The sequence below is a fragment of the Sphaerodactylus townsendi genome, linkage group LG13 (assembly GCF_021028975.2).
Source record: "Sphaerodactylus townsendi isolate TG3544 linkage group LG13, MPM_Stown_v2.3, whole genome shotgun sequence".
Taxonomy (NCBI): Eukaryota; Metazoa; Chordata; class Lepidosauria; order Squamata; family Sphaerodactylidae; genus Sphaerodactylus; species Sphaerodactylus townsendi.
The window spans coordinates 43,281,682-43,307,021 of record NC_059437.1 but is presented as its reverse complement, the minus strand read 5'-3'; the positions used below and the strand labels follow the sequence as shown (position 1 = coordinate 43,307,021).

Genomic DNA, 25,340 nt, shown 5'->3' with positions numbered 1-25,340 from the left:
ACGTGAGCGCGTAAGAATGAATGATAATTCTCATATTCGTTCTGGACCATATTCTAATGCATAAGTGTACGATTTTCTCAGCTGCTGCACCTCAACTACCCTGTTTTCCCGAATATAAGACATCCCTTGAAAATAAGACGTAGCAGAGGTTTTGCTGAAGTGATAAATATAAGGCATCCCCCGAAAGTAAGACATAGCAAAGTTTTTGTTTGGAAGCATTCTTGACGAACAGAACACAGAAAAATAAGACATCCCCTGAAAATAAGACATAGCGCATCTTGGGGAGCAAAAATTAATATAAGACACTGTCCTATTTTAGGGGAAATACGGTAACTGAACTAACGGCTTTATGTGAAACAGAGTATGAACATGAAGGTTTGATCCTGATTCTGTATCCTGCCTTAGAATTAGGATGGGCCACAGAAAGAATAGCACACCTCATACACCCGTATGAGGCAGATGTTAGCTTAACAGATGTTAACAGATGTTAATAGAAGGTTAGCTTCTGGTCCCGATTTGAGGGGCTGATTTTTGCCTTGAGAGTCCTACTTACCTTGGGTTCTCTCTTCCTGAATGAGCCCCCCTTCCCTGTCTGTTTCCTCTTGTCCGCTAAGGGCAGCTGAACAGGTTGTGGTCACTTGTCAAAGGCAAGATCATTATGTACCTGGAACTGGGCCCCTTGAGGTTTGCCCTTCCTCTTCGTAGCTGCCTGCCTGGGGAAGTCTGCATTTCATCTGATGATTATAGTACATGCTGTATGTCTTTAAGCAGAGAAGCATTTTATAACAATGTCATGGTTAGTGGTGGGAAGTATTTCTTTCCAAGATAAAGGACCAGCTCACCCTTTCAGGAATGTCAGTGGTAAGCCTTCTGGTTGGATTGCAGAACACTGAGTGTCAGGGATTAAATGCAACTACAAGAACACTATCACAACATTCTCCTGCTTTGGGTGTTCCTTAGCCTTCCCCAGATAATTCCTGTTGATTTTGTTGGTTTTAGATGCATATAACCATTTCTGCTGATGAGCTCTTTAAAAGATCTTGTTAGAGATGTCTTTAAGAGATCTTATTTTAGAGTCAACACCGGGGAATCCTTCCACACATGCAGAATAATGCACTTTCAATCCACTTTCAATGCGCTTTGCAGCTGGATTTTACTGTGCGGAATAGAAAAATCCATTTTCAAACAATTGTGAAAGTGGATTGAATGTGCATTATTCTGCATGTGCAGAAGAGGCCCAAGTACTACTGTCTCTTTCCTGTTTGTGTTTGTATTTCTGAAAAACGTTCTTCCGGTTTGGCATTTGACAAGAAAATGTCCCATTATAGGTTATGGGTTGGATATCAGTTTGTCATCACGAACCGGAACCATTCTCTGGAAGGGCACTGGGAAGTTTCCTTCAAAGGTAAGCACTGAAACAAGGCATGGATCTTTGTGCGTCTCCATTAAGGCTTGAAGCCCTCTAAATGCACAGGTTGCAATGGCTTTCTTCAAGTATGTGTTGTTCGAATAGACAAAACAGTCATGTTTATCATGCCCTTCCTGTAACCTCCTCCCCCTGATCTCCTGGCATTACTTGCTGCTATCCCTGACCGGTCTGCCTGATTTGGTGTACAGGTGAGTGAGTAAGAGATGTTTTCCTGCTCAAATGTGCCTCACTGTTGCAGACCGACTTCGAAATTCACACAGTAGTTGCTAAGGATAAGGGAATATTTTTGTTGTTCTCTTATGAGCTTGAAGAACAAAGAGTTCAGCATTTTGTGTTTAATTCTGGTGCAAGATGGCATCACGTTCCTTGTGCAGTTGCATCATAATTGGTACATTCTTTTTGTTGATTCCCATTAACTATTTTAGGGGAGAAAAGTGTGGGGAGGTAATCCCTGCACTGCCACCTGCAGGCAAAACTGCAGATGGCACTTATGGTACTTCTGAACATCGCTGAATCTTGTTGAAGGCTTTCACGGCCGGATTCAACTGGTTGTGGTGGGTTTTCCGGGCTGCTTGGCCGTGGTCTGGTAGATCTTGTTCCTAATGTTTCACCTGCATCTGTGGCTGGCATCTTCAGAGGTGCATCAAAGAGGAAAAAAATGTTCTTTTTTTGGAGGAAGATTCTCTTCCCCCTACGTTTGGTTTTCTATTTGCAGGGAGTTTCAAAACAATAGGGAGCACTCCAAAATGTGATTCTTCACACACATTATGAATTGGCGCCATCTCTTTCTGCATCTCATTGCAGCTTGCATGTATGAACTGGGCGGTTTTGCTATTTCAAACATTTCAGTACATCATAGCCGTCTTGAGAGCCAGCGTGGTGGAGTGGTTAAGAGCAGGTGGATTCTAATCTGGAGAACCAGGTTTTGATTCCCCACTCCTCCACCTGAGTGGCAGAGGCTTATCTGGTGAACCAGATGTGTTTCTGCACTCCTACATTCCTGCTGGGTGACCTAGGTCACAGTTCTCTCGGAACTCTCGCAGCCCCACCTGCTTCACAAGATGTCTGTTGTGGGGAGAGGGAGCTTGTAAGCCACCTTGAGTCTCCTTAGAGGAGAGAGAGGTGGGGTATAAATCCAAATTCTTCTTCTTTTTCTTCTTCTGCATGTTTAGACCCAGTTGGCTGTGTGGGTGATTTTCTTGAACTTGACTTTAAAAGACTAATTAATGACCTCTTTTATAGCTGCTCTATGATGAATTCTTGTCATTTTAGGTTCATCGGAAGTATTTTTGCCCCCTAAGCCTACGTTTAGCGCTGCTGTGTCCGAAAATGACAACATCCTTTGTGCCCAGTTTCAATGTTCGCACTTCCCGACTCTTCGACACCGTGGTTTTCACAGCTGGTATGCTGAAAACTGCTATGAGAAATCTTCATTCCTTTGCAAAAGAAGTGAGTTGCCTGCTTAGAGGTTTGTGTTTCGTGATGTACCTCCTATGCTTGAAAGTTCAAGCGGGCAAAAATGCCATTTTTGCTCATTATTTTTAAAAAACCCTATATTCTGCATTTCAGCAAAAATTATCGGTCTTATATTACGATAACTGAAATCAGTATATGATGATCCAAGACAATAAACTGATGCTTTACAGGTAATCCAGCCAAATATCAAGAAAAGCAGCTATCTACTAACTAGTAAGCATCTAGTACAGGGGTAGGGAACCTGCGGCTCTCCAGATGTTCAGGAACTACAATTCCCATCAGCCCCTGCCAGCATGGCCAATTGGCCATGCTGACAGGGGCTGATGGGAATTGTAGTTCCTGAACATCTGGAGAGCCGCAGGTTCCCTACCCCTGATCTAGTATCAATGGGCAGGATCCAAGCTGAAGAAGAAGCAGTTTGTTGTCTTTAGCTTACAGTGACAGAAGAGCGTGGCTTTGACAAGCTTTCGAGAGTTTAGAGGAAAAGACCAAATGTGTTATGGATTGAGGATGTGTGTGGGAGAGACGGCGACAGTTCCAATGTCTGAGGGGCAGCACCAAGAAGCCCCTGTTTCAGTATACCTGGCTTTGAGACCTCTGATGGCAGTGGGACACAGAATAGGTCCTGTTCAACTGACCCAAGCAGGTTGGTTTGTATCAGAAAAGATGGTCCTCATGCGCTGGAATTATGAGGAGGTCCGTGACTTTTTATTTTAAATGTGTGCTTCAAAGACCAGGCTGTCTCAGGTACATTTCTGTGGGTGGGTTTGGATGAAGGCTGGACCACTGCTGTCTGCTTTTAAAAAACTGTGTCGCAGTGGATAACGGAAAATGCTGCAAAATCAGATGGGTCCATCCCATGACCCCTTCCGTTTTGTGAAGTGCTCCTCTGGACCAGAGGTGCAGGATCCAACCATTCCACTTTTCCCCCCTGCCATTCCTCTAGTGAGCTCAGGGTGCCATGCACTGTTTATTAGTTCATCCTCACAACAACCCTATGAGGTAGGTAAATCAAAGAGAGTGGCTGGTTCAGAGCCACATCATGAATTTCATGGCTGAGCTGACACTTTTAATCGGGGCTCTCCCCATTGTTAGTTGGGTGCTCCAACCATTGTGCGCCACTGTTCCTCCTGGGTAAAAATCTGCACAAGGCTGTCTGCTCCTGTAGGTCACCACTTGAACCATTTGTCTGGTATAGAATTAGGGGAAGTGAAGAGCTTTTTCATTTGTAAGTTGTGAGCATTGCTCATTACGTGATGTAATGGGCAGTAGCCAATACACATGCCAGTGATACTTGCAAAGTCGCCTTATACAAAGTACTTGCAGCAGTGGCAGGTTCAGTGGTTTGAAGGAAAATTTGTGTTGTCCCAGAAACAAAAATAGTGACAGAATTTAAGTGCCAAGAAAAGGGACTTTGTTTCAACAACAGGTACATCTATTTCAAAGAATCCAGATGCTTTCCCCGCTGTGCAGCAGCTTCATATTCATTGACCTTTGCAAAGATTTATCTGCAAGCTTGAACTGTAAAGGGGCTATCACTCAGAATCCTTCCTGTCCAGCTACCTCTGAGCTCGGGGAACACTTCTCTTGTGCAAAGGATTTCAAGAATTAGTGTCTTCAGATCTCACGCACCTTGTAATGACAACTGACATGGCTGAGGGCTTTCCCTATTTGTTTCAGGCCAAACCTGTGTGGATATCAAAGACAACATTGTAGATGAAGGCTACTATTTCACCCCCAAAGGAGACGATCCGTGTTTAAGTTGTACGTGTCACAAAGGAGAGCCGGAGATGTGCGTGGCGGCCCTGTGTGAACGGCCGCAGGGATGTCAGCAGTATCGCAAAGACCCCAAGGAGTGCTGTAAATTTACATGCTTAGATCCAGGTAAGAGCTGAACTAGGTTATTAGCTTTGTCTTGAGAATACATGTATTCGCCTTGTTAAAAAAAATCTGATATGAATTCTTATTAAAAAGTCCTAAGAGAATAACTAGCATCTTAACAGACCAGGTGCTCGGGAGCAACAGCCGCAGAAGGCCATTGCTTTCACATCCTGCAGGTGAGCTCCCAAAGGCACCTGGTGGGCCACTGCGAGTAGCAGAGAGCTGGACTAGATGGACTCTGGTCTGATCCAGCTGGCTTGTTCTTATGTTCTTATTTTTCTTGGCTGGAAAGGAAATTATTTTGCCTGGAAACCTTTTCCTGAAGTGGCAAACACTAAAAGTATCCTTTGTTTATTTTTGTAGCTGTAATATTTGTTCCAGCCCTGCCTTGAAGTTCAGGTAGTTCACGGTGGGCAGAAAACAGACCAGATGTTAAGTTCTTTCCCATTGCCCCTCTCCCTCCAGTAGCCGACAACAAGCCCTCTCCACTCTACTGTATTCCACTGCTCCCTCCCATGGAAAGAGAGAGATGGAAATGCCAGAAGAGCTAAAACTTCCTGCATGTATAAGTAAGAACCCTGTGTCGAAGGGACATTCAGTCTCCTCCAGCTGGGAAAGAGGAATCGCTCATTCCGTGGAATTTCCCTTCCTGCAAGTGCCACTTCCCCAAAAAGCTGTCAGCCACCCACACTATGAGAATATTACTGCAAAAGAATTGTTTGTATGGAGCTGGTTGTGTCTCTTTGAAGGGCATTTTTGTGACCAAGTTCAGTGGCAAATCAGCACAGAGAGCCAGCAGGTGGCGCTGTTGCTGTTTTTCTGTGTAAAATTTGCAGCCCTGCCTTGCTCCTTCATAAAGATCCAGTTACCTGAACGTTTCCTCCTTTGCACCTAAGATGAATAATATTTGTCCTTGGTAGTACTAAACTGGGGAGCCACCCCCTCCACTCTGAAATTGGGTGCTTTTAACATACTTCAAATGCAATAAATAACCTTCAGTTGGAGGCCCATGTTTTCTGGCGTGTCGGTAAAACCAGGGAGGCTTTTAAAAAAGCTATCAGCAAATACAGGGATTTGTGGAATATATATTGCCGTCTTGCAGTTGTTGAGATAACCTGCTCTTAACATTCTGGAGGGGTAGCTGTGTTAATCCACTGCCGCCAGGGCATCAGAGACTCTGGCACCTGTAAAGAATAACATATCTACCATGGCACCAGCATTTTGAGAGCCAGAGCCCCTTTGGATCCTGGTTGCCAAAATGCCTTAGCTTTTAAGGTGCCACAGTGATCCGCTCTTATTCTTTTGTAATGTACCCTGAGCTTTTATACTTGGGCTGGGAAATATTTGCTTGCTGGGCTGTTGATAGTGGCCAGGAACTTCAGCCAGTGCCAACCAGGATCAAATTCGAGGTGCTTTCTGAACTTACTGGGGTGATGCGGGTTTTCCAGGCTGTATGGCCATGTTCAAGTAGCATTTCCTCCTGACGTTTCGCCTGCATCTGTGACTGGCATCTTCAGAGGATCTGATGGTAGCAAAGCAAGTGGAGTATATGCCCAGGGTGGGAAAAGGAACCATTTGCATTGGTTAAAAGTGTTAAGGGTGCAATTTGCAAGCGTAATTTGCATGTGTCGAGTGTAATCTACCCATTTTAGCATATGTATATAACACTGAAGTTGCTTAATCAATTAGTGAGGGCAAGAATAGTTCATCATTGTGATTTCTGTGTAGTCCCACATGGTAACAGCATGTACACAAGCCCGTGCCTGCATGGTTCCCATGCGAGACTGCACAGGTGACTGACCACACAGTGAACAATAGCTACAGGTAAGCACAGCCTTGTTTTCTCTCACTGGCCCCTTCTGCACATACGGAATAGTGGATTTTCAATCCACTTTCACAATTGTTTGCAAGTGGATTTTGCTATTCCGCACAGTAAAATCTAGTGGCAAAGTGCACTGGAAGTGGATTGAAAGTGCATTATTCTGCATGTGCGGAAGGGTCTTGCCAGAAGGTCCCAAAGATGGATCCTTGTCTGATCCTTTTTGGGAGGCTGCTCTATAACAGTGGGGCAGCAACAGAAAAGACAGTGGCTGTAACAGCTCTTATCCTCAAGAGGGCATGGACTTAATTCTTTCAGAGTAGGATTTGTGTTCTGGTTTTCTAAAAGCCTGTACTTTGGCTCTCTTTTAAGTATGTGCATCCGTCTCTATCCAAAATCAGATTAAAACTTTCCTAATTCTATTTGTGCAGAATACAAACCATTCTATTTCCTGCACATTTACCAGAACAGATTTCTCCCAGCTATACGATTATTGTAAGGTGTCCTCTAATTTCAAGGAGTCTTTACTAGGCTGAATTAAAGTCTCCTTTGATTCAGATTCAAGCTGAGATGCACTTATTTCCTCTGAGGGTAACTTGCCTCCAGCAAACTGTCTTATAATTTTACTATACTTGTGGTGGGAAGTTGGAGTCTGGATCATTGCATCTGTTTATAGCCCATCACTTTGAGAGCAATTTCACATATAAGAGGGGAACGCTGCTTTCCCCCGGAAGCTGCTCCCAAGTAATATGCATCGCCACATTTGTAAGATGCATGTGAGTTGCTGCTTTGTCAAAGATCTCCCTTCCAGCCCTACATCTTTGGAGTGGTGGGGCTGGGAGGCTGATTTCTCTCACAAGACCTTGATTGTAGGTTTTTCTGTAACACACCGAGTGGCTTGTGGCGTGTTCGAGATAGATTTATCGAGGCAGGTGTCTTCCTTGGGCAGAGAGCACGTTGTTAAGTGCTTGTCAAGATAGCGCAGGCAGGTTTTTCTGCAGAGAAGAGGACAAGAGTAATAGCTCTATAATTAGAAGAATTAGTTAGGCATTCCTGTTAGTGGGCTCAGATGATTTTATCCATTTAATGGAGGCAGGACTGAAGGTTTTGGTTTTGTGTCCTCCTGCCTCTTTCTCGGTGGTAATGTTCAGAGCATGCCGGCTAGACCGTCACAGGGTGACTTCACTAGGACTGCATCAAATGCGTCTAAATTGGCTTAAGTGTGTGATTTTCATGCTCTGCAGATGTGGCGTGACTTGCATTCTTCACCAAATACTCGGTGTTGTGCGCATCTCTGTTCTCATCCCAGTTCTAAGGTTTCGTAGGGTGTGCGCAGACACATCTCCTGTGCCTCAAGTAGCGCGTGCTTCCTTTTAATAACTGCCCCTGGAAAAGTGAGGCTTGTATGGAAGCAAGAGTAGTGACTCTGAATCTGATTCACAGTTTTGAGAGGCCTGTATTGTTTTTATCCTGAGCTCGGGAAAATACCGAGGGCTTTACTTCAAATTGTCATCGCCACAGAGATGTTTTAATAGTGTGGGACGTGTGCGATTTCCTTTCTTGGTGCATCGATTTAGGTTGACGTTCCCCAGGGTGCTTGGGAACCGGCTCCTCGAATTGGAGTAGGAAATTGCTACCGTTGAGATGTACTCAACAATTTAAAACATTTTTGATTGGTGTGAAGCAGTGAATTGCCTCTTCCTGGCTTGTTTTGAGGGGATATTATCGGGTTAGGAAAACTGTGACTGTGACATCTCTAGTAGTACCTCATTTCTACTGGCTCCTGTTTTAAAACCAATCCTTTACCATGCGTCAAAATGTTCTCTTTAGGTGAACGTCTTTCATTCAGAACGATGTGCTGTTCTTGCTCTAATGAAATCTCCATAAACGTTTTGCCATGGTGACTTTCTTTCTCCCCACGTTGTGCCTGCCAGCACTTTTCCTGGTGCCTATGAAGTGCTTTTAGAAAGTGAGTGAGGCCAGGTGGGACTTTTGCCAGTATGGCTTCTGATTGGCCATTGGAGATTTGATTCACTGTGTGGACTTATAAAACCGGCGCTTTGGCAGCAGCTGCCACCCCAACACAAGAATTGTCAACGTGCGAGTGAAAGTAAGCTGCAGCTGCCATTTTGTGGATGGCCCCACCTCCTGAGGCATTTTGTGGCAGCCATTTTGTGGATGGTCCCACCTCCTGAGGCACTTTGTGGCAGCCATTTTGTGGATGGCCCCACCTTCTGAGGCAGCCATTTTGTTGCAGCCATTTTGCAGCCGTGCCCACTGCACTGTGTCAGAATTACAAAGGTGCCCACAGTCTCACAAAGGTTGGGGACCCCTGCCCTCTTGTGCTATAATTTTTTCCGCAGATATCTTTCCCCATATAGTTTGGAAGAGGCTGGTCAAAACTGTAGCCCAATTCAGTAGATCTTGGAAGTAAAGTCTTAGTTCATTGGATGGGAGACCTTTGAGGAAGTCCAGGTTAACTATGCAGAAACAGGCTATGGCCCACCCCCTTCATCTCTAGCCTTGAAACTGTGCAGGGTTGCCACAGGTCAGCTGCAACTTGACAGAACTTTCCACCAGTTTGAAAAAAAGAACCCGAAATGGTTTTATTCTGCATCACTGGACCTGTGTTTTGGTTCCTTTCCACAGACGGCAGCAGCCTCTTTGACTCCATGGCGAGCGGCATGCGCCTCATTGTGAGCTGCATCTCCTCCTTTCTGATATTGTCCCTGCTGCTTTTCATGGTCCATCGGCTGCGGCAGAGGCGTCGGGAGCGCATCGAGTCCTTGATTGGGGCAAATTGTAAGTTGCTGCCCGCTGGGAGGGTGGAGTGGGGGAACAGGCTGATTGGAAGGGATTATGTTCCACCATCCGTTTTTTTGTAATAATTTTGTATTGTAAATAATTATTGGGTGTTTATTATACTACTGTTTTAATTTTTGTATGGGTCTATTTTAAAATGTTTTAATGAGCTGTTATTGATTTGTTGTGACCCCGAGCCGATTTGTTGTGATCCCCGCCCCGAGCACTGCAGGGATGGGTTGGGATAGGGTAGCTTCCAATACCCCTTTGAGGTGGAATTCTGTGCTGAACAAACGGCAGTGCTATAGTAACGACTTTTCATTTTGGCTCTCTTCTCTCCCCTCCGCAGTGCATCATTTCAACCTGGGCCGGAGGATGCCTGGTTTCGATTATGGCCCGGATGGTTTTGGAACCGGCCTCACTCCGCTGCATCTTTCTGACGATGGGGAAGGCGGGGCATTCCATTTCCACGACCCCCCTCCGCCCTACACAGCTTACAAGTATCCAGATATTCAGCATCCAGATGACCCCCCTCCCCCCTACGAGGCTTCCATCAACCCGGACAGCATCCTTTGTTCGGCCCCAGGTACTCCACTAGAGTGTTGCCGTGAACAGGTGCTCAGGAGCAGCAGCAGCAGCAGCAGAAGGCCATTGCTTTCGCATCCTGCATGTGAGCTCCCAAAGGCACCTGGTGGGCCACTGCGAGTAGCAGAGTGCTGGATCTAGATGGACTAGATGTCTGATCCAGCAGGCTCGTTCTTATGTTCTTATGTTCTTATGACTTGCTTAAGGGCTGTACTTTACTTTGTCTTTGCGCTAGACCTGTGCTCAGTATATCCCACTCCACCACCTCCTCCTCTTCTTTTGTAATACTTGACCACCCTTAATGGGGCAGGTTATGCTGCAAAATCAGGTTCTGGGCTTCAGACTGGTCAAGAGGGTGGCTTCTAAGGTACTCTAGCTCTGGCCTAATGACTTAGCAAATGATTCCGGATGGCATGCACATCTTATGTTCTCAGCAGCAAATCCTGTGTGCTCTGGAAGGTACAGCGCTGGGACTTGGGTTCAAGTCTTCCAACTCTTGAATTGCACAGTAACCAGCTGGAATGGCCATTGATGTTAACAAACCTGGTGGGAAGGCCATGTGATCCTTGGGCAACTTATTCTCCTTCTGGTGCAGACCAAGTGGGAGAATTATAGGGAAAATGCTCCATTCCCCTACATGAGTGCTGTAAGAATTTCAGCAAGCCATAAGGTACTTGAAGTTTTTTGAACACTTGGAAGGGCTGTATTAACTTGTATCATGAACGCAGCCTTTGGATGTGATTATTCCACTCATCCAACACCTTCTTTTGCCGTTCATTTGTAGATGGAATCCACTCCCAAACAGGACTGAACAGCCAGCCGTCGCTAGGAAACGGCGACGTATCACCGCAGCTCACGGAGGAGTCGCTTCCGCCTTCGGTCGGCCCTTCCCCGGTGGAACTGGAAGACTCTGCCGACAGCAGCACCCTCCTTGTACCTCCTGACACGCCCTTAAGCGAAAGCCCATCGGCAGAGACTTTGGCAGGAAACCGACACAGTCACCGTTCCCTGAATACTGTTGTATAGAGGAAAATTTTTAAAAAGCGTACTGCCGGTCAGAAATAAATCTGAGCAACTGTTTGCACACCAGAGATGCAGATGGACGATAATCCGTGGACTGAACTTCAGAAATAAGCTCTACTCCCGCCCCCTTCCTTTTTTTGAAGCACTACTATTCTAGTTTAGAATTGTGCCTCTCGGCTATTGCTGTCATTCTCCATTCTGGTTGGGTTGCCCTCTTTAGAAAAACAAAATGGATCGTGCAGGCTTCACCTCCCCCTCCCCAGCTATGGGAAGAACGTGAAAGTTTTTTTTCAACGTTATTTTTCAAGAAGAAGAAATGAAACGGCATGGATAGTTTTCATCGTCTTCTCCCCATCTCCTTTTACATTTCTGAAAAGGAAGCCGTGAAAAAAATGTGTCGTGGGGAGACTTAAAAAAAAACAACAACAACAACTTCTGGACCGCAGTATCTAGGAAGCAGATTTTGAAGAAAAATGTAGAGAACAGCCAGTGGTTACAGAATTTAATTGACCCCACGTTCTTATTCTCAGCCCTGAAGCAGAGGAGGCTGGAGTGTGGAGTTGCTGGATTGTGCCCCCCCCCCCTTTTAACAGAATAATGATTTCTGGCAGATTAAAACACGAGCCAAAGAGAGAGGCTCTGAGGCACAGTTTGATCGTCACATAGCTTCCGCCGCTGTCTTGGAAGAGGGAGTCATGAGTGTGAAAAAGTATGAACACTTAAGTTGGGGGGGCGGGGTTGCCCAGGGGCGGGGTGAAGTTAATGCAAAGTACAAAGATCCTGGTGTGGATTCGGTGAGGAACGGCCTGTTTCGCTTTCCTGTAACACTACACGTAGTGTACTGTGGCTGGTAAACTTGGTGACCTGTGAACACACTCAGACCTCTCACTGGGCTCTGTTCTTTCTTAGGTTCATGAGTGTTTGGGGAGGGGCATGAGATGACCGTGTGGGAATAAACCCGTTCGTTATTAAACAAGATCACCCAGCTTGAGTAGTCGCCTTCCCCTGTTCTTCGCAGTGGTTATGAGCTGGTTTTCTTGCCTCCCTTGGGGCTGAAGTATAAGTTGGTTTTTTTGCGAGCCCGGTTGAGGTTTCCCATGCCCATCTGCTTTTTCCTCACAGCCACGCAGCCGCCATGGGGAAGAAGCACTCTGAAGTCCATAGAAGGCCAATTCTATTTGGAACTACCGTGTGGAGAGAAGGAAGAAATCCTGCCCTCCCTTTCACGTCATTTTCCCAAGCTGAAACGGCCACTGCGGGAAGCTGTTCGGAGCTCCGCATAGCATATTCCCAACACTCGTTACTCCAAAGTGATGCTGTTTCAGCTCAGAGAAGCAGTGCGGAGGGGAAGGAAGGGACCTCTGTTTACCCCCATGCTACAGTTCTGTGCGGAATTGGGCTTCTGGAACCTTTAAAAATGCCTTTCCCCTCAGCAGTCGGGTGACCGACCGCAGGGGAAGTGAGTCAAGTCCAGGGGACCCCAGCCCAGCTTGCCAAAAAATGTAGCATGCAGTTTTGCCCTACGCAGTTGGGTTCATCGAAGCCTTAAACAATCAGTGAGGAGTATACTGATGTAACAATATGTTGATATGTTGACTCTTGTTAACACAGCAGTGAATATTGTGGCTGATGACGTTTGCTCACTGGTTGTGGACGGGAGAACTGGGGTCAAAGAATCAGTTCGCACGCCTCTCCCGACGCCTGCACGGGTCCCTGGCCTCTCGCAGGGCTGTCCCCGAGTTGGAGAGCGTTGTTGAATTGCGCAAGAGGGCTGTGCGGAATGTGCATTCCTGTTGCCTTATGAAAGCCAGCAAGGCTGGAGGGATCGGGAAGGAGCATGATAGGAAGTGAGCACTCCCCTGGACTAGCTCCCCATTGGCTCTAAACCGAACTTGCCCCTCCCATTTTGGTTTACCCTTCCGCTGGCATAAATGCTACTTAGGACTAGGTACCCTTCCATACTCTTGATCAGGGGAGGTGGTTCTTGGCCAGATTTTTGTGCGGGGGCTGGTGATGTCATTCGCCGTGCAAGTTGGGAAGCTACAGCTCATTGGTGGAACATCTGCTGAGGGTTCCTGGTGCAGCCTGTAGAGAAAAGGGTCTCCAGTGCAGTGCAGGGAAAAGACACGGAAGGCCACTGCCACAGCAGGCAGCGCTGGGGTGGATGGTCCGTCTGGGTTCAAGGCAGCTTTGTATGTGGACTTATCAGTTGGTGGTTGCCTGTGAACAATCATAAAGCCGCTGGAGGTGATTTGCAATGCAGCAATCATTCTAATGTCTAAGCCAGGGGTGACGGGCTCGTTTGTTATGAGGACCGGATAGGACTTATATGTGATGGTCAGGGCGGCCCTGGGGGCTGCCTTGGTTCATCCCAGCAAGGCACTGATGGTGATCGTTCCTGAACTGGCAAGCCCGCAGTGGGATTGGGTGGCTGCCCGAAGAGGGCTTATCAGGCCCATGACCAGCTGTGGCAACCCCCCGTCCCCTGCTTCAGCTGGCTTATGGTCCTGAAAAGCCCCCTCAAGGGGCTAGATGTGACCTCTGAGCCACACGTTTGACACCCCTGGTCCAAGCACATTAGGAAATCTGATTCATGGGCTTATTATAGACACGGCTATCGGCTAGAATCATACGATTCCTTCCCCCCACCCCAGAAAAGCTGGCTGTCCAGAAGTCAGCTCCCCCAGGGAGAAACAACGGAAATTTGTCTTGCAAAAGGACCCCACATGCAACAAGCAGACTTTGGGGATGGGGGTCATATCTGTTATTTTGCGTGGTGGCTGCCGAGCCAGATAGATTATCCTCATAAGACAAAAGTCCAGGTTAAATCTGTCCGGAGTGTCCGCAGAAACGGCTGCGTGAATGGAAAACTTGAGTCCTGTAAACTCCCCCTCCCCAGCTGCCTTGAACGAGCGGTGCAGAGCGAGGGAAGCCGTTCTTCCCCCGGAGGACTCTCGGTGGCTTTGGGCTTGCGGACTGTAAGCCCTGAACCTTCAAACAAGCGAGCAGCTGCCGCCGGAGTCCTGAGTTCAGTGTCCGGCGATTTCCGAGCATTTCTGAAGTACGAAAATAAAAAGCGGGTTTTGTGCATTTTTAGCACGTTCATAAGTTTTATACATTGTAGGTACTGACCTGTCCCTTTAGTTTTATATATATGTGTGTGTGTGAGAGAGAGAGAGAGGGGGTGTATAATATGTGTTCCTGGTGGAGAATAAACCTTCTACACTGCGCTTTGTGAGCTTATGCAAAGTGCAGCCGCAAAGGCCGAGGCAGGAACCCGACTGGTTAGCTGCAGTCCTGGTGTTTTGATTCACTGTACAATAGAACCAGGATTTGGCCAGGGCGTTACTGGGCACAATGGAAATCCTGTGATGCAATATTATGCTTGAATTGCCACAGGACGCTCTTACGCGCTGGTCTTTACTCCGCCCCCCCCCCCCCGCCCCTCAATAATTTAGCTGAGCTTTTTTTCCACAAGGCTGGAAGGGTTGCGTCTGGAGGCTTATGTTAACCAACCTCAAGCCATGTCAGCTGGGCATTGCTACCATATTCTGTCTCAACAAAAGAAAAAAACCACAAAATTGTAACTAGGTAGGCGCTAGGACCCAAACGGAGCATTCCGAAACAAAGACGGTCCAGCACGAGGCGAACGAAGTTACAATTTTGGCTCTTATCTTTTGGTGAAAGGATATAGTAGCGTCCAGCACAATTTCATTGCGGACGTGGCTTGCTTGTACAGCTATTATGGGGTGGAAGGGGGAGACTGGTACGGCTGCTCAAGTTTTTCTCGCTTCCTGATGGCCCGGCCACCCCTGGCAGGGAAGCAGCTGCTTGAAAACTCTGTAGTTTGCTGAGTTTTGTTTTGCTGGTTTTTGTTGTTGTTTGAAAGTCCTAGAGCTTCCCAGGTTGCATCCAGGGATTCCCTCCTGCTAAGTTGGTCTCAGTCATCCCAGTGGCTTGGTTGGAATCAGTGACTTCAACCCCTTTTCCTTTTTACCAACAATCCTGTAAAGGTTGTGCCTTGAATGGCTGCTTTGGGCCCCTGCTCTGTAATAAGCGCATTTGTACATGAGCATCTCTAGGGTTCGGTCTTTATAGCCGCAGTCTCTGTAATTGCGAGTGTTATCTAAGAGCGCAGGACCATTCCAATCGACTCCCTCTGCAAATGACTAAATGGAAGATTGGCTGTGGAATTTGTCAAGAATAAGTGGGACCAGGGGAATTAGGCTGGGGAGGGGAAACCCATTTTACTGTATCTTTTTTAATGACGGTAGCCTGTCAGTTCCAGAAAGAGAGAATAGATATGGGTATTATAAGTGATCATGCAGAGGCGGCACAATATACGATCATCATGGGATGACTGTTAACGTTTGCAAATTAAACCTTGAGACAGCCAGGCTATGTTGGGAAGCGATCTGTCATCAGTCCCGAGGTTAAGATGGCAAGAATGGTGGTTAGTTTCTGGAAGCAAAAGAGATTAAAAACAGGTGTGAAAATATTAAGATAATACAAAAGCCCATATAAGTCTACTACATTGATGATCTTGCTTTTAGCCCAGTCCAGCTAAACTTAAACGTCCGTGCGTCTCATTCGTTTGAATGGGAGAGTTGAAGGCTTGCTTACATCTCCCTCTGCTGAATTAATCAATGGGGAATGTTGGCTGGATCACGGCTGCCCTCCCACCCCTTTTATTCAGTGCTGTGGATTCCCTCCAATTTTTTCTCCTTCAAGGAGAACTTTCAATATGTATTGTCCTGTCATAAAAAATTTTTTTTGGCTGATCCTGCATGGAGACTCTAAAAGTCCATATAAAGAATTCCAGATAAGGCTGCACTGTCTTAATCAGTTAATTAGCTTAATTATCCAGTTAAGCGTATGTTTGGGGAAAGCTGGGGAAAAAATATCGGCATGGTAAAAGACTCCCTCATCCAGCGGTAGATTTTAAAAATCTTAAGTACTGGCAAAAGTGGCAGATAAAAAATGACAGCTTAAGCGAGGCATTCCCTTTTGTGTGAAAGAGCGGATGCCTCCTGGAAGTTGGGCTTCGTCTAAAAACTGAGCAGTTCCCCCCCCCCCCCATTTTTAGAGTTTGTTTTGTTTTTCTCAAGCAACTGGGTCTGCAAAGTTGGCGGAGATCTTTGCCCCCCCGTTGGGTCACATTGCTAATTGTGTGTGTGATGTGGGAACATCCTGAGGGCATTCAGTGTAGAACAGGGTGGCAGTCCCATGCAGTCGCCTTTTATAGGCACAGGTAAAAGCCAGGCCAACTTGCCGCAGGTATGAGCGAAAGGGCAGACACCAAAGGGAGCCTCTGGCTTGAACCTTGTGTCCCTGTGGTGTAGTGGTGAAGGGCAGGTAGACTCTAATCTGGAGAACCAGGTTGATTATCCATTCCTCCACCTGGAGGGCAGAGGCTTATCTGGTGAACCAGATGTGTTTCCGCACTCCTGCATTCCTGCTGGGTGACCTTGGGCTAGTCACAGTTCTCTCGGAACTCTCTCAGCCCCATTTGCCTCACAAGGTCTCTCTTGTGGGGAGAGGAGCTTGTAAGCCGCCTTGAGTCTCCTTACGGGAGAGAAAGGCGGGGTAGAAATCCAAACTCCTCTTCTTCTGGTGGGTCTCAGCACCACAGGCAGCACTGACATGTCACACTGAGCACTACAAGTAGCAGGAGCAGTGCTTGAGTTCTAGACCACGAACGCCCCATCAGAAGATGTCCATTTGATATCCATAGACAAGCCCCACTGGGCAGATTTTGTTTCCCTGTGATCCCGCCAGTGGTTGTGGTTCCTAGGATTTTATAGTGTTATGTTCCTGGATATCTGTATGTTGGGAAGGCGAAGCAGACGAGTGGCCGCTAGTGGGTGTACTGGTGGGAGAAGGACAGGCCAGGTAAGGGGAAGAAAGGGTCCTCAGACTGTTGCCCATCTCAGCGAGGGGTGAGAGTGAGGTTGGTGATATGGTTGATCACCCGTCAAGCCTAAAAGCGTAGCTGGTGAATGCCAGGTGAAGAGAGCAGCCAGGTATGCATAACATACATACCTGACCCTACCTACACAGGCAAGGTGTGTGGTTACCAGAGGTGGGGCCTTTTCGGTGGTGGCATCTTTCCTTTGGAAGGCCCTCCCCCCACCCCCCGAGGCTTGCCTAGTTTCTACTTTACTCGGCTTTACCTGACAGATCAAAACATTTCTCTTTACTGAGGCTTTTAAGCGAGATGTTCCATCTTTTTAAGCTTTTTTATGGTCTGCGCTTGGCCAGAAGAATGTTTTATCAACACTGTTTTAGACCATTCTGTTTTATGCACCCAGGTGGCTGAGGCTAGCTCAGCCTCATTGGATCTTGGAAGCTAAGCAGAATTGGCCCTGGTTAGCACTTGGAAAGGAAAACTGCCACAGGAATCAAAGATTGCAATACAGAAGCAGGTAGCGGCAAATAATCTCTTTGTCACTTGCTTTGAAAACCACCTGTGGTTGCCATAAGTCATCTGCAACTTCATAGCCCTTTCTAAACCACTGTGCGCTGGCTGTTTTTATTGGCGTGCTTTTACTGCTTTTATCCATTTTGTCTTTATTTGCCTCGTCAGGTTTCTATTTTTGAGTCGTGCTTAGTTCCGAGCTGCCTGGAGCAGTGCTGGAGAGACAGCAGATGAATATTATAAAGGAAAGAAATAAATTCAGCTGTGAGCCTGAGCGTAATATCCATGCATTGGCCAGCCCAAGATTTCCCTGTGGAAACAGTCTAGATTCCATGATTCCTTCGACACAGACCAATCTTTGCTGTGAGCTTTTGATTTATTGCTGAAAAAGTTATCTCTTTGTTGAGACATCTGAAAACTCTGGCTTGGTGTGACCTCACGCTTCAGGGACCTTGGTTCCTTTATTTGCTTGCTAATGCAAACTGGATTTCCTTTCTTTTGTGTGGGACTGGGGGGTCCCTTTGTTCCCAAATGTCGATACATGGTTATATGTGCCATCAATAACAACATTCTTTTTAAAAAATCAGTTTTACTTTACAATTTTACTTAGGATCTCTGCATAAATGCTTCCCCCTCTTAGTTTGGAGATTCAGGGGGGCGGGGGGAAACCGACAAACACCATGGCATTACACAATCCTCCATTTATTTCAATATTGCTGGTGGAAGTGGGTTTCTCTGCTGTGCTTGTCATTCTTTGTCCTGCATTGACCAATAAACACTGGTTGAGTCAAGATGTGCCGGTAACAAACAAATTGACCAGTTTTTAGCTGCGTTCTGTCTAGCGGACTGAGGCTAAGTGAAAAATTGCAGGGGGATGAACGCTTTTCAGTGCAAAGCAGGAGGAGCTTTGGGGAAGGGGGGGGGGGTGTCACAAAAACACCTGCCACTTTTCTCCCTTGGGGTGGGCAAAGATTGTGTTCCCATTTCCACCCAAGGCGCCAGAGTCAACAGAAGGGTATCGCCTTCCTGGTTTTCACATCATGCCTTCACATAGCCAAGTTTCCTTGGCAGTAGGTGATGTGAGTTGAAAATGAGGCAAAGGGAGGGTCTCTTTCATCTTTGGGAAATGTTGTAGGACGGAACGTCACCTGGCCGCAGGGGCAAACACGAGCATTTTGCCTCTGCGTTCCGGCTCTTATCTAAAATCACAAAGGATTTACCTTCCCCCAGTTGGTGGGCGGAGCTATTGCCACTTCCCTGTGAACGCCAAGTGACGGTTCCAATTCCCGGGGCCCCCGTCTTTCAGGGGTGAGCAGTGGCAGATCTTTTGTGACCACATTTGAGTCCTGTATGCCGAATGCCAGACTTGTGGTATGCCTGGGAGGCATGTTCTGTGCGCATGTGCGTGAGGTGCGCGTACGCATGGGCAAATGTACGAGGGACTGCTTTTTCTCGTTTTTCGGGAAACCTGTACAGCCAAGGCTGGGTTTGTGGGCTCCTCCCGTGCCACTGATCTGTGGCTGAATTTAATTGTGGCTCTGTGTGTGTGTGTGTGTGTGTGTGTGTGTGTGTGTATGTACAAAGATTTTGATATTCCATTAAATTACTTCTGTAGAGATGGATTTGATACTGTAATAATTTGGTCTTTGTGACATTTTATGTTTCAATGTTTTAATCTTTTTTTTTTAGGAGACTCGAGGCAGAGGAGGGTGGGACGGGATGACACTAATCTTTTATTTTTCTCAAGATGCTGTGAGAAATATTTCATCCAAATGCCAAATAAATTGTGTTCTGTAAAGAGGAACCCATTTTCTGTTTGGACTGTCTGTATTCCCCACCTGTGTGTATTCCCCTTTTCTCTGTGCCTTCCTAGGATCAGACATTTAACAAGAACTGTTAGATCTTCATTTGCTTTATTAAAGACTGAATGGAAAAGACACAGGCTGCGTTGGCAGAGGGAAAAATTCAAAATTCTTTGCGGGATCTAACCTGAACTACAGACAGTGCCGTTTTGGGGGTGGGGAGCCCCATTCAATTCCAAATATTGCCACCTGGGTGAGAACCGTGGGAAAGATCTTAACCGATGGACAAGTTCATACCAGAGAAGGAGATCCTTGATCCCAGCCCGCTTAAGTCCTCCATACCTGAAAGCACTTCTCTACCCCTCCAACAGGCCACATTAAGAAATCCCTACATACCTAGAAGAGTTCATTTAGCTTTGATATTGAGGACTGATTTACATGCCTGGGAGGATGGGGGGAGGGTTGAATGGACTGCACCACTTTAGCCTGCAGGTGGAGGATCACGTTTTGGAATACTCCTCTATGTTGAAAACTCTTTGCAAACAGAGAACCTGTACACTGAGCCCTGCCGTGATAGCTTTCTGTTTGCATGGAGACGATGCAAAGGCCCTTTCAGTGCGGGAATCCACTACCCCACCTCTTGTGATATGTGACCGAGACCCTGAATGAGTCACGAGACCAAATACATGCCACACATAGCCTCGGCTAGCCGATCACTTCCAGAGGTAGAGTTTTAGCCGCTTGATTTAGATTTGGAAGTAGTCCAAAGCTGATTCACTGAAGCAGTTTTTGAACTGAAAGGAGAGTTTCCTTTCTAATTAAAACTCATTTGTGCACCTTTTAATTACCATCTGTGGACCAGCTGCCACTTAACATTTTAGTGGCATTTCCCCCAAAGTGCAAATTTGAGCGGCGCATAATGTTTCGACTCTGCTCGCACGTAACAAGGCAGAGCCTTTGATATATGACTGGCAGTGCGTCAACTGTTGCTTACATCTCAGACCACTTCTGCTGAGCAACCTAAATGTTAAATATACTTAATGGAGAATTTAGAATTGGCTTCCTTTCATTCAGTGTGAGCTTTGAAGCTGAGACAAACGGTCATATGGACAGATGCACTGAAACGTCAAAGAAAATATACGCAAATATCTGCATTATTTCAGCAGCGGGGAGAACGTTAAGTCGCTCGTGTTTGATTGACCTGCTTAAGAGAGGAAAGAGATCAAGCCCACTCATTTGGAGACTCGCAATTTGTAATGAATCCCGTAAACGTGGAAACGGCAGCCGAGAGCTTTAACGAGGACTCTAACCTGCGAAGAAACGACGCTACAATTTTTGCGCACTGGGATGCTTGAACTGGGCTTTCGCTGCTGCCCAATGCTTGCTTTTTCAGCATTCTCTGTGCTCGCGTTTATGATTTGTTTGCAGTTGAAATTGAGCCGGCTGTTGAGTGTAGATGCCTGCACTGTAGGGGGTGTTCATTATCACAGGCAGCTGTCTGCCAGTTGCTGTTACTTAGGACGGGCAGAAGTTGGTGAGAATTATAGTTTTCTTCCCCTTCTCATTCAGTTGTTGAAGCTACAAAAACTCAAGTTCCCATTAAAGGCAGCGGGAACCCATGCTGGGGAAGCTTGGGAAAAGTAATTTACAGGCAGGAGACCTTCTCAGTGGAGGTTTCCTCTTTCTTAAAGAGCCAATGTGTCTCTCAGAATTCTCTGCTAACCTCAGCTATAAACCCCACGGTCAGTATTACCAGTTATTCCCATTAAGGCCATGTGTCCCCAACAAAACAGCTTCCCTGGGGCCCTGCTGGCTCTCCAATTAATGCACGTAAAACTCAACAGCTTGAAAAAGCCGACAATAAAGCCGTGCAAGAATTAGCAGCGGCATGAAAGCGTTTCATAAAAACCAGATAGCCGTTTCAAGTCTGTTTCAAGTCAGCCACAAAGGGATAATCTTCTGAGCGTGCCTGCACATTTGCGCTGGGCTGGCCTAATGAATGGAAGACCTTGCAGATGAAAAGCTGCACCAAATAAGTCTCATTAACAGGGAGCAACGACCGTCAGACCTCGGAAGCTAAGCAGGATCCGCACTGGTTTGCACTCGGAAGGGAGACCACGGAGGAAGTCCAGGGTTGCTATGCTAATGACAAATCGCCTCTGTTCATCTCTTGACTTGGAAACCCTTTGAGGTTGCTACAAATAGGCTGAATTTAACCACCAAAAAAAAAAAGCCATCCCCACACACAATACTATTGATTATCAATAGTGAAAACTCAGTTTATGAAGCCAGTGTGGTGTAGCAGTTAAGAGCAGGTGGATTCTAATCTGGAGATCCGGGTTTGATTCCCCACTCCTCCACCTGAGCGGCAGAGGCTTATCTGGTGAACCAGATGTGTTTCTGCACTCCTGCATTCCTGTCTTTGGCTAGTCACAGTTCTCAGAACTCCCTCAGCCCCGCCTACCTCACAAGGTGTCTGTTGTGGGGAGAGGAAAGGAAAGGAGTTTGTAAGCCACCTTGAGTCTCCTTACAGGAGAGAAAGGTGGAGTATAAATCTGAACTCCTCCTCTTTTTTCTTTTTCTTTATTTTTCTTTCTTCTTCAGTTCAGTGGGCAGTTGTTTGGCATGCAGTCACTACCAGGACCAATCTTTGGCACTTCCAGTTAAAAGGGGCAGGGGAGTCAGTGATGTATTAAACACCAAAGAAGTTGGATAGCTGCTTCCAGTCAGAGTAGACCATACTGACTTTGATAGATGACACATCTGACTTATCTAAGGCAGCTTCATGTCTTAATGTATGCATTCACCCACCTCAAAAGTTTTTTCAATTATGGTAAAATAGGGATGGGAGAATTCGGAGATCCTCTGAAGAGGGACGGGATTAAGAAGAAAATGAGGAAGAGTTTGAATTTATACCCTGGTTTTCTCTCCTGTAAGGAGTCTCAAAGTGACTACAAACTCCACCCCTTCCTCTCCGTACAACAGACACCTTGTGAAGTAGGTAGGTAGGGTTGAGAGAGTTCTGAGAGAACTGTGACTGACCCAAGGTCACCCAGCAGGCTTCATGTACAGGTCCAGAGAAACAAATTAATTCACCAGATAAGAGTCCGCCACTCATGTGGAGGAATGGGAAATCAAACCCGGTTCTCCATATCAGACTCCTCTGCTCTTGACCACTACACCACTCTGACTCTCAATTAAAAGATACTGGATAGGGCAGTTAATTTAGACTAGGGAAATCAATTTTGGGCTATCTGAATTTTGACCTGCTGCTACCAAGATCTCATCTGTGCCCCTTCAATTTTCATCAAGACTGTTCAGAACTAAGCCGAAAGACACACGATTCTTAGCACTGGGATCTTTCACAAAATCCTTTTCCCACCACCAAGAACTACCATGGAGAGCTCCTGCAGAGCCGGAGTCTGCCTCCAGAGGGCAGCATCAGCCAGCACACTTTTCCATCGAAATTGGCTAGTGATGGTGAAGGCATTAAGCAACCATTCTATAGGCCCCTTCCGCACATGCAGAATAATGCACTTTCAACCCACTTTCAATGCACTTTACAGCTGGATTTTACTGTGCGGAATAACAAAATCCACTTGCAAACAATTGTGAAAGTGGATTGAAAGTGCGTTATTTTGCACGTGCGGAAGGGGCCTAACCTCTGCCTAGAAAAGGAAACAAATAACATATTGATTTCTCCACTTCATTTGGATAGAGGTTTGAGGGGCAAACTTAGGGGGTTATTTGCAAAAAAGCTTTGCAAACAGATTAAGGCAATTATGTTGATAAAAAACATTTATTACGGAACAAGAATGCCAGTAACATTAAAGGTTGCTAGCAAGGCAAAAAAAAATGATGTGAAACTGAGCTATTTTGTAATCAAAATGCAGGAGTTGTAAAGTTTGGACGAAATAAGGATTTACAAGAAGAGTGAGTGAGGAAGGGGGCATGCAAGGGAGGGAGGGAGGGGTGCAGTGGTGGGATCCAGAAATTTTAGTAACAGGTTCCCATGGTGGTGCAATTCAAACTGTGGTGTAGTGCCAATGGGGCTGGGCAGGGCATGACGGGGGCATGGCCGGGCATTCCAGAGGTGGGACATTCCTGGGTGGGGTTGTGGCAAGGATGCAGCAGCTGCGCCGGTCCTTGGGCGGGAAACGAATGCACGCAGGTGCAGGCTGCCACGCACACCGATGCACCTCCTGCTAGACTGCTTCAAGTTCTGCGCGCTACTGCTGAGAGGAGGGCGTAACTAAGGCAAAAATCCCGTGGCAAAATCACCAATTAGTAACCCCCTCTTGGCACACACAAATAATTACTAACCTACTCTCGGGAACCTGTGAGAACCTGCTGGATCCCACCTCTGGAGGGGTGGCATGCAAGTGAAGGGGAGGGATGGGAGAGGAGGGAGAGGGTAGCATGCAAGGGAGGGGAGGGAGGGGGCTCAGCATTTGGACATGGCCCACCCACCCTAGTGGACGGAGGGGGAGGAGAGAGAGGGAGAGGGTGGCATGCAAGGGGAGGGAGGGAATGAGTGATGGCATGCAAGAGATGGGAGGGAAGGACGGGTCTCTTCAGTAGCTTTGGCTGTCAGGGCAATATCACAGTCTCTGGAAGCCAAAGATGTCATTGTTTCTGAGTGGCAAAGGCAAGCAGGCCTGTGACGGAATGGGTTTGGTCAGCCGTTGCCACCTCTTGGCATCTGTGTTTTGACACAGCCGCTGTTGTGCTTCCTGTTCAGAATGTAGCTTAGAATTGTTTTGTTGGGGACACAAACACACTGCTGGCTTTTCCCAGCCATAGAAACGGACAGAACATTAGGAGCAAAAATTACCAGACCACGCAAGATACCCCGGAGAACCCACAGTGGCCATCTGTGAGTTAAGTCCATGCCTGGTGAAATATTTATTGGCTGCTAGGAAGGTTAACGTGAGTGATGGATTAAAACAATTTTTTTAGCTGTTTTAATTTGGAGTTTGACTATTATACGAGGAGAATAGTTTCCCTATGGGATGAAGGTGTGGGCATGAATGTGACTAGTAGGACAATGGATCCCAGCCGCTAAGCAAAGAGGGTGGCAGGTGCCGACATTCTGCTGAGCTCTTGTTTGCTTTCCAAATCCCCTTTCCTCTCTGTTCTGGTCCTGACATCTGTCGCTCTTGAAGCTGCTGTTTCAGCTGCCTTTTAGAACAATTTATTTGTTGCTTCCGAATCCCAGAATAGTCACATTGCGCAGGCGGTCACTGATCTGGTGAGATGGCGGAGGCAGCCAGGCTTCTTTGGCACCACGTGGGGCTCGCCCACGCACTTTGGGGGATGCGTTCCCTTCCAGCAGAAGGGGACTCTTTTCGGTCTGGGTTCAGCCGATGACTTATTCCCCTTGTCATCGTAGTGGGTACCACATATGGGGTCAAATGTCTCCAGGCTGCAGTCATTTAGTCATGTGGGTTTTTTGTGGAAAATTGCCCCCACACCCCTCCTCCTTCCCCCCAGGTCCATACACTGACTCCTTACACTGATCGTGGTGGGGGAGGGCAGCCGCTCATACGAGGGGGAGGGGGGACTCAGATTTTGCACTGGGCTACATTTCCTCTAGATACGTCTCTGGTACCATATCTTTCCTAAATCCATTTCTGTAGGGATGAGAACCTCATGGCCTTGGATGGTCTCTCCACCAGATGCCCAAGCATCATTGGCTAATTTTGTGTTTTTCTCCAAAAGGAAAGTACCCAATAGTCCCATAATGCATTTGGCTGGTATCAGCAGGACTCATGGCAATAATTCTCGGCCCTCGTCTTGAATTTTTCCCTCCTCATGGAAGGCCATTTTCCCACCAGCCATGGGTTCTGCTCGAAGTTTTTGAGGAAAATTATGCATCAGTATAACTCAATAGTCTTCAGGTTTTGCAGAGTGTTTTTAGAAACCTTCAAGGCTAAAGTACGCATCCAACATGGCTTTTGTTGATTTTGCTTTGTCTCTGCTGCCTTTACAGAAGAACATGGGAAGAACCCTGCTGGAATAGGCCAGTGTTCCATCTAGTCCGGCATCCTGCCTCACACATTTGGCAGGAAATAGCAAAGATTTCCACCATCTGCAATGGTACCA

General features: G+C 46.8%; 1 protein-coding gene across 2 annotated transcripts in view; it reads left to right on the top strand.

The window, feature by feature from the left end:
• DGCR2 (DiGeorge syndrome critical region gene 2) overlaps positions 1 to 16,078 on the top strand; it is a 76,813-nt gene extending 60,735 nt beyond the window's left edge. For both annotated transcript variants that reach the window (XM_048514108.1, XM_048514107.1), the window contains exons 5-10: positions 1,329 to 1,405; positions 2,702 to 2,878; positions 4,586 to 4,789; positions 9,255 to 9,407; positions 9,757 to 9,993; positions 10,777 to 16,078. In XM_048514108.1, the coding sequence (XP_048370065.1) occupies positions 1,329 to 1,405; positions 2,702 to 2,878; positions 4,586 to 4,789; positions 9,255 to 9,407; positions 9,757 to 9,993; positions 10,777 to 11,018 (1,090 nt within the window). In that variant the 3' untranslated portion in view covers positions 11,019 to 16,078. The remainder of the gene's footprint in view (positions 1 to 1,328; positions 1,406 to 2,701; positions 2,879 to 4,585; positions 4,790 to 9,254; positions 9,408 to 9,756; positions 9,994 to 10,776) is intronic.
• Positions 16,079 to 25,340: the final 9,262 nt, after the last annotated feature.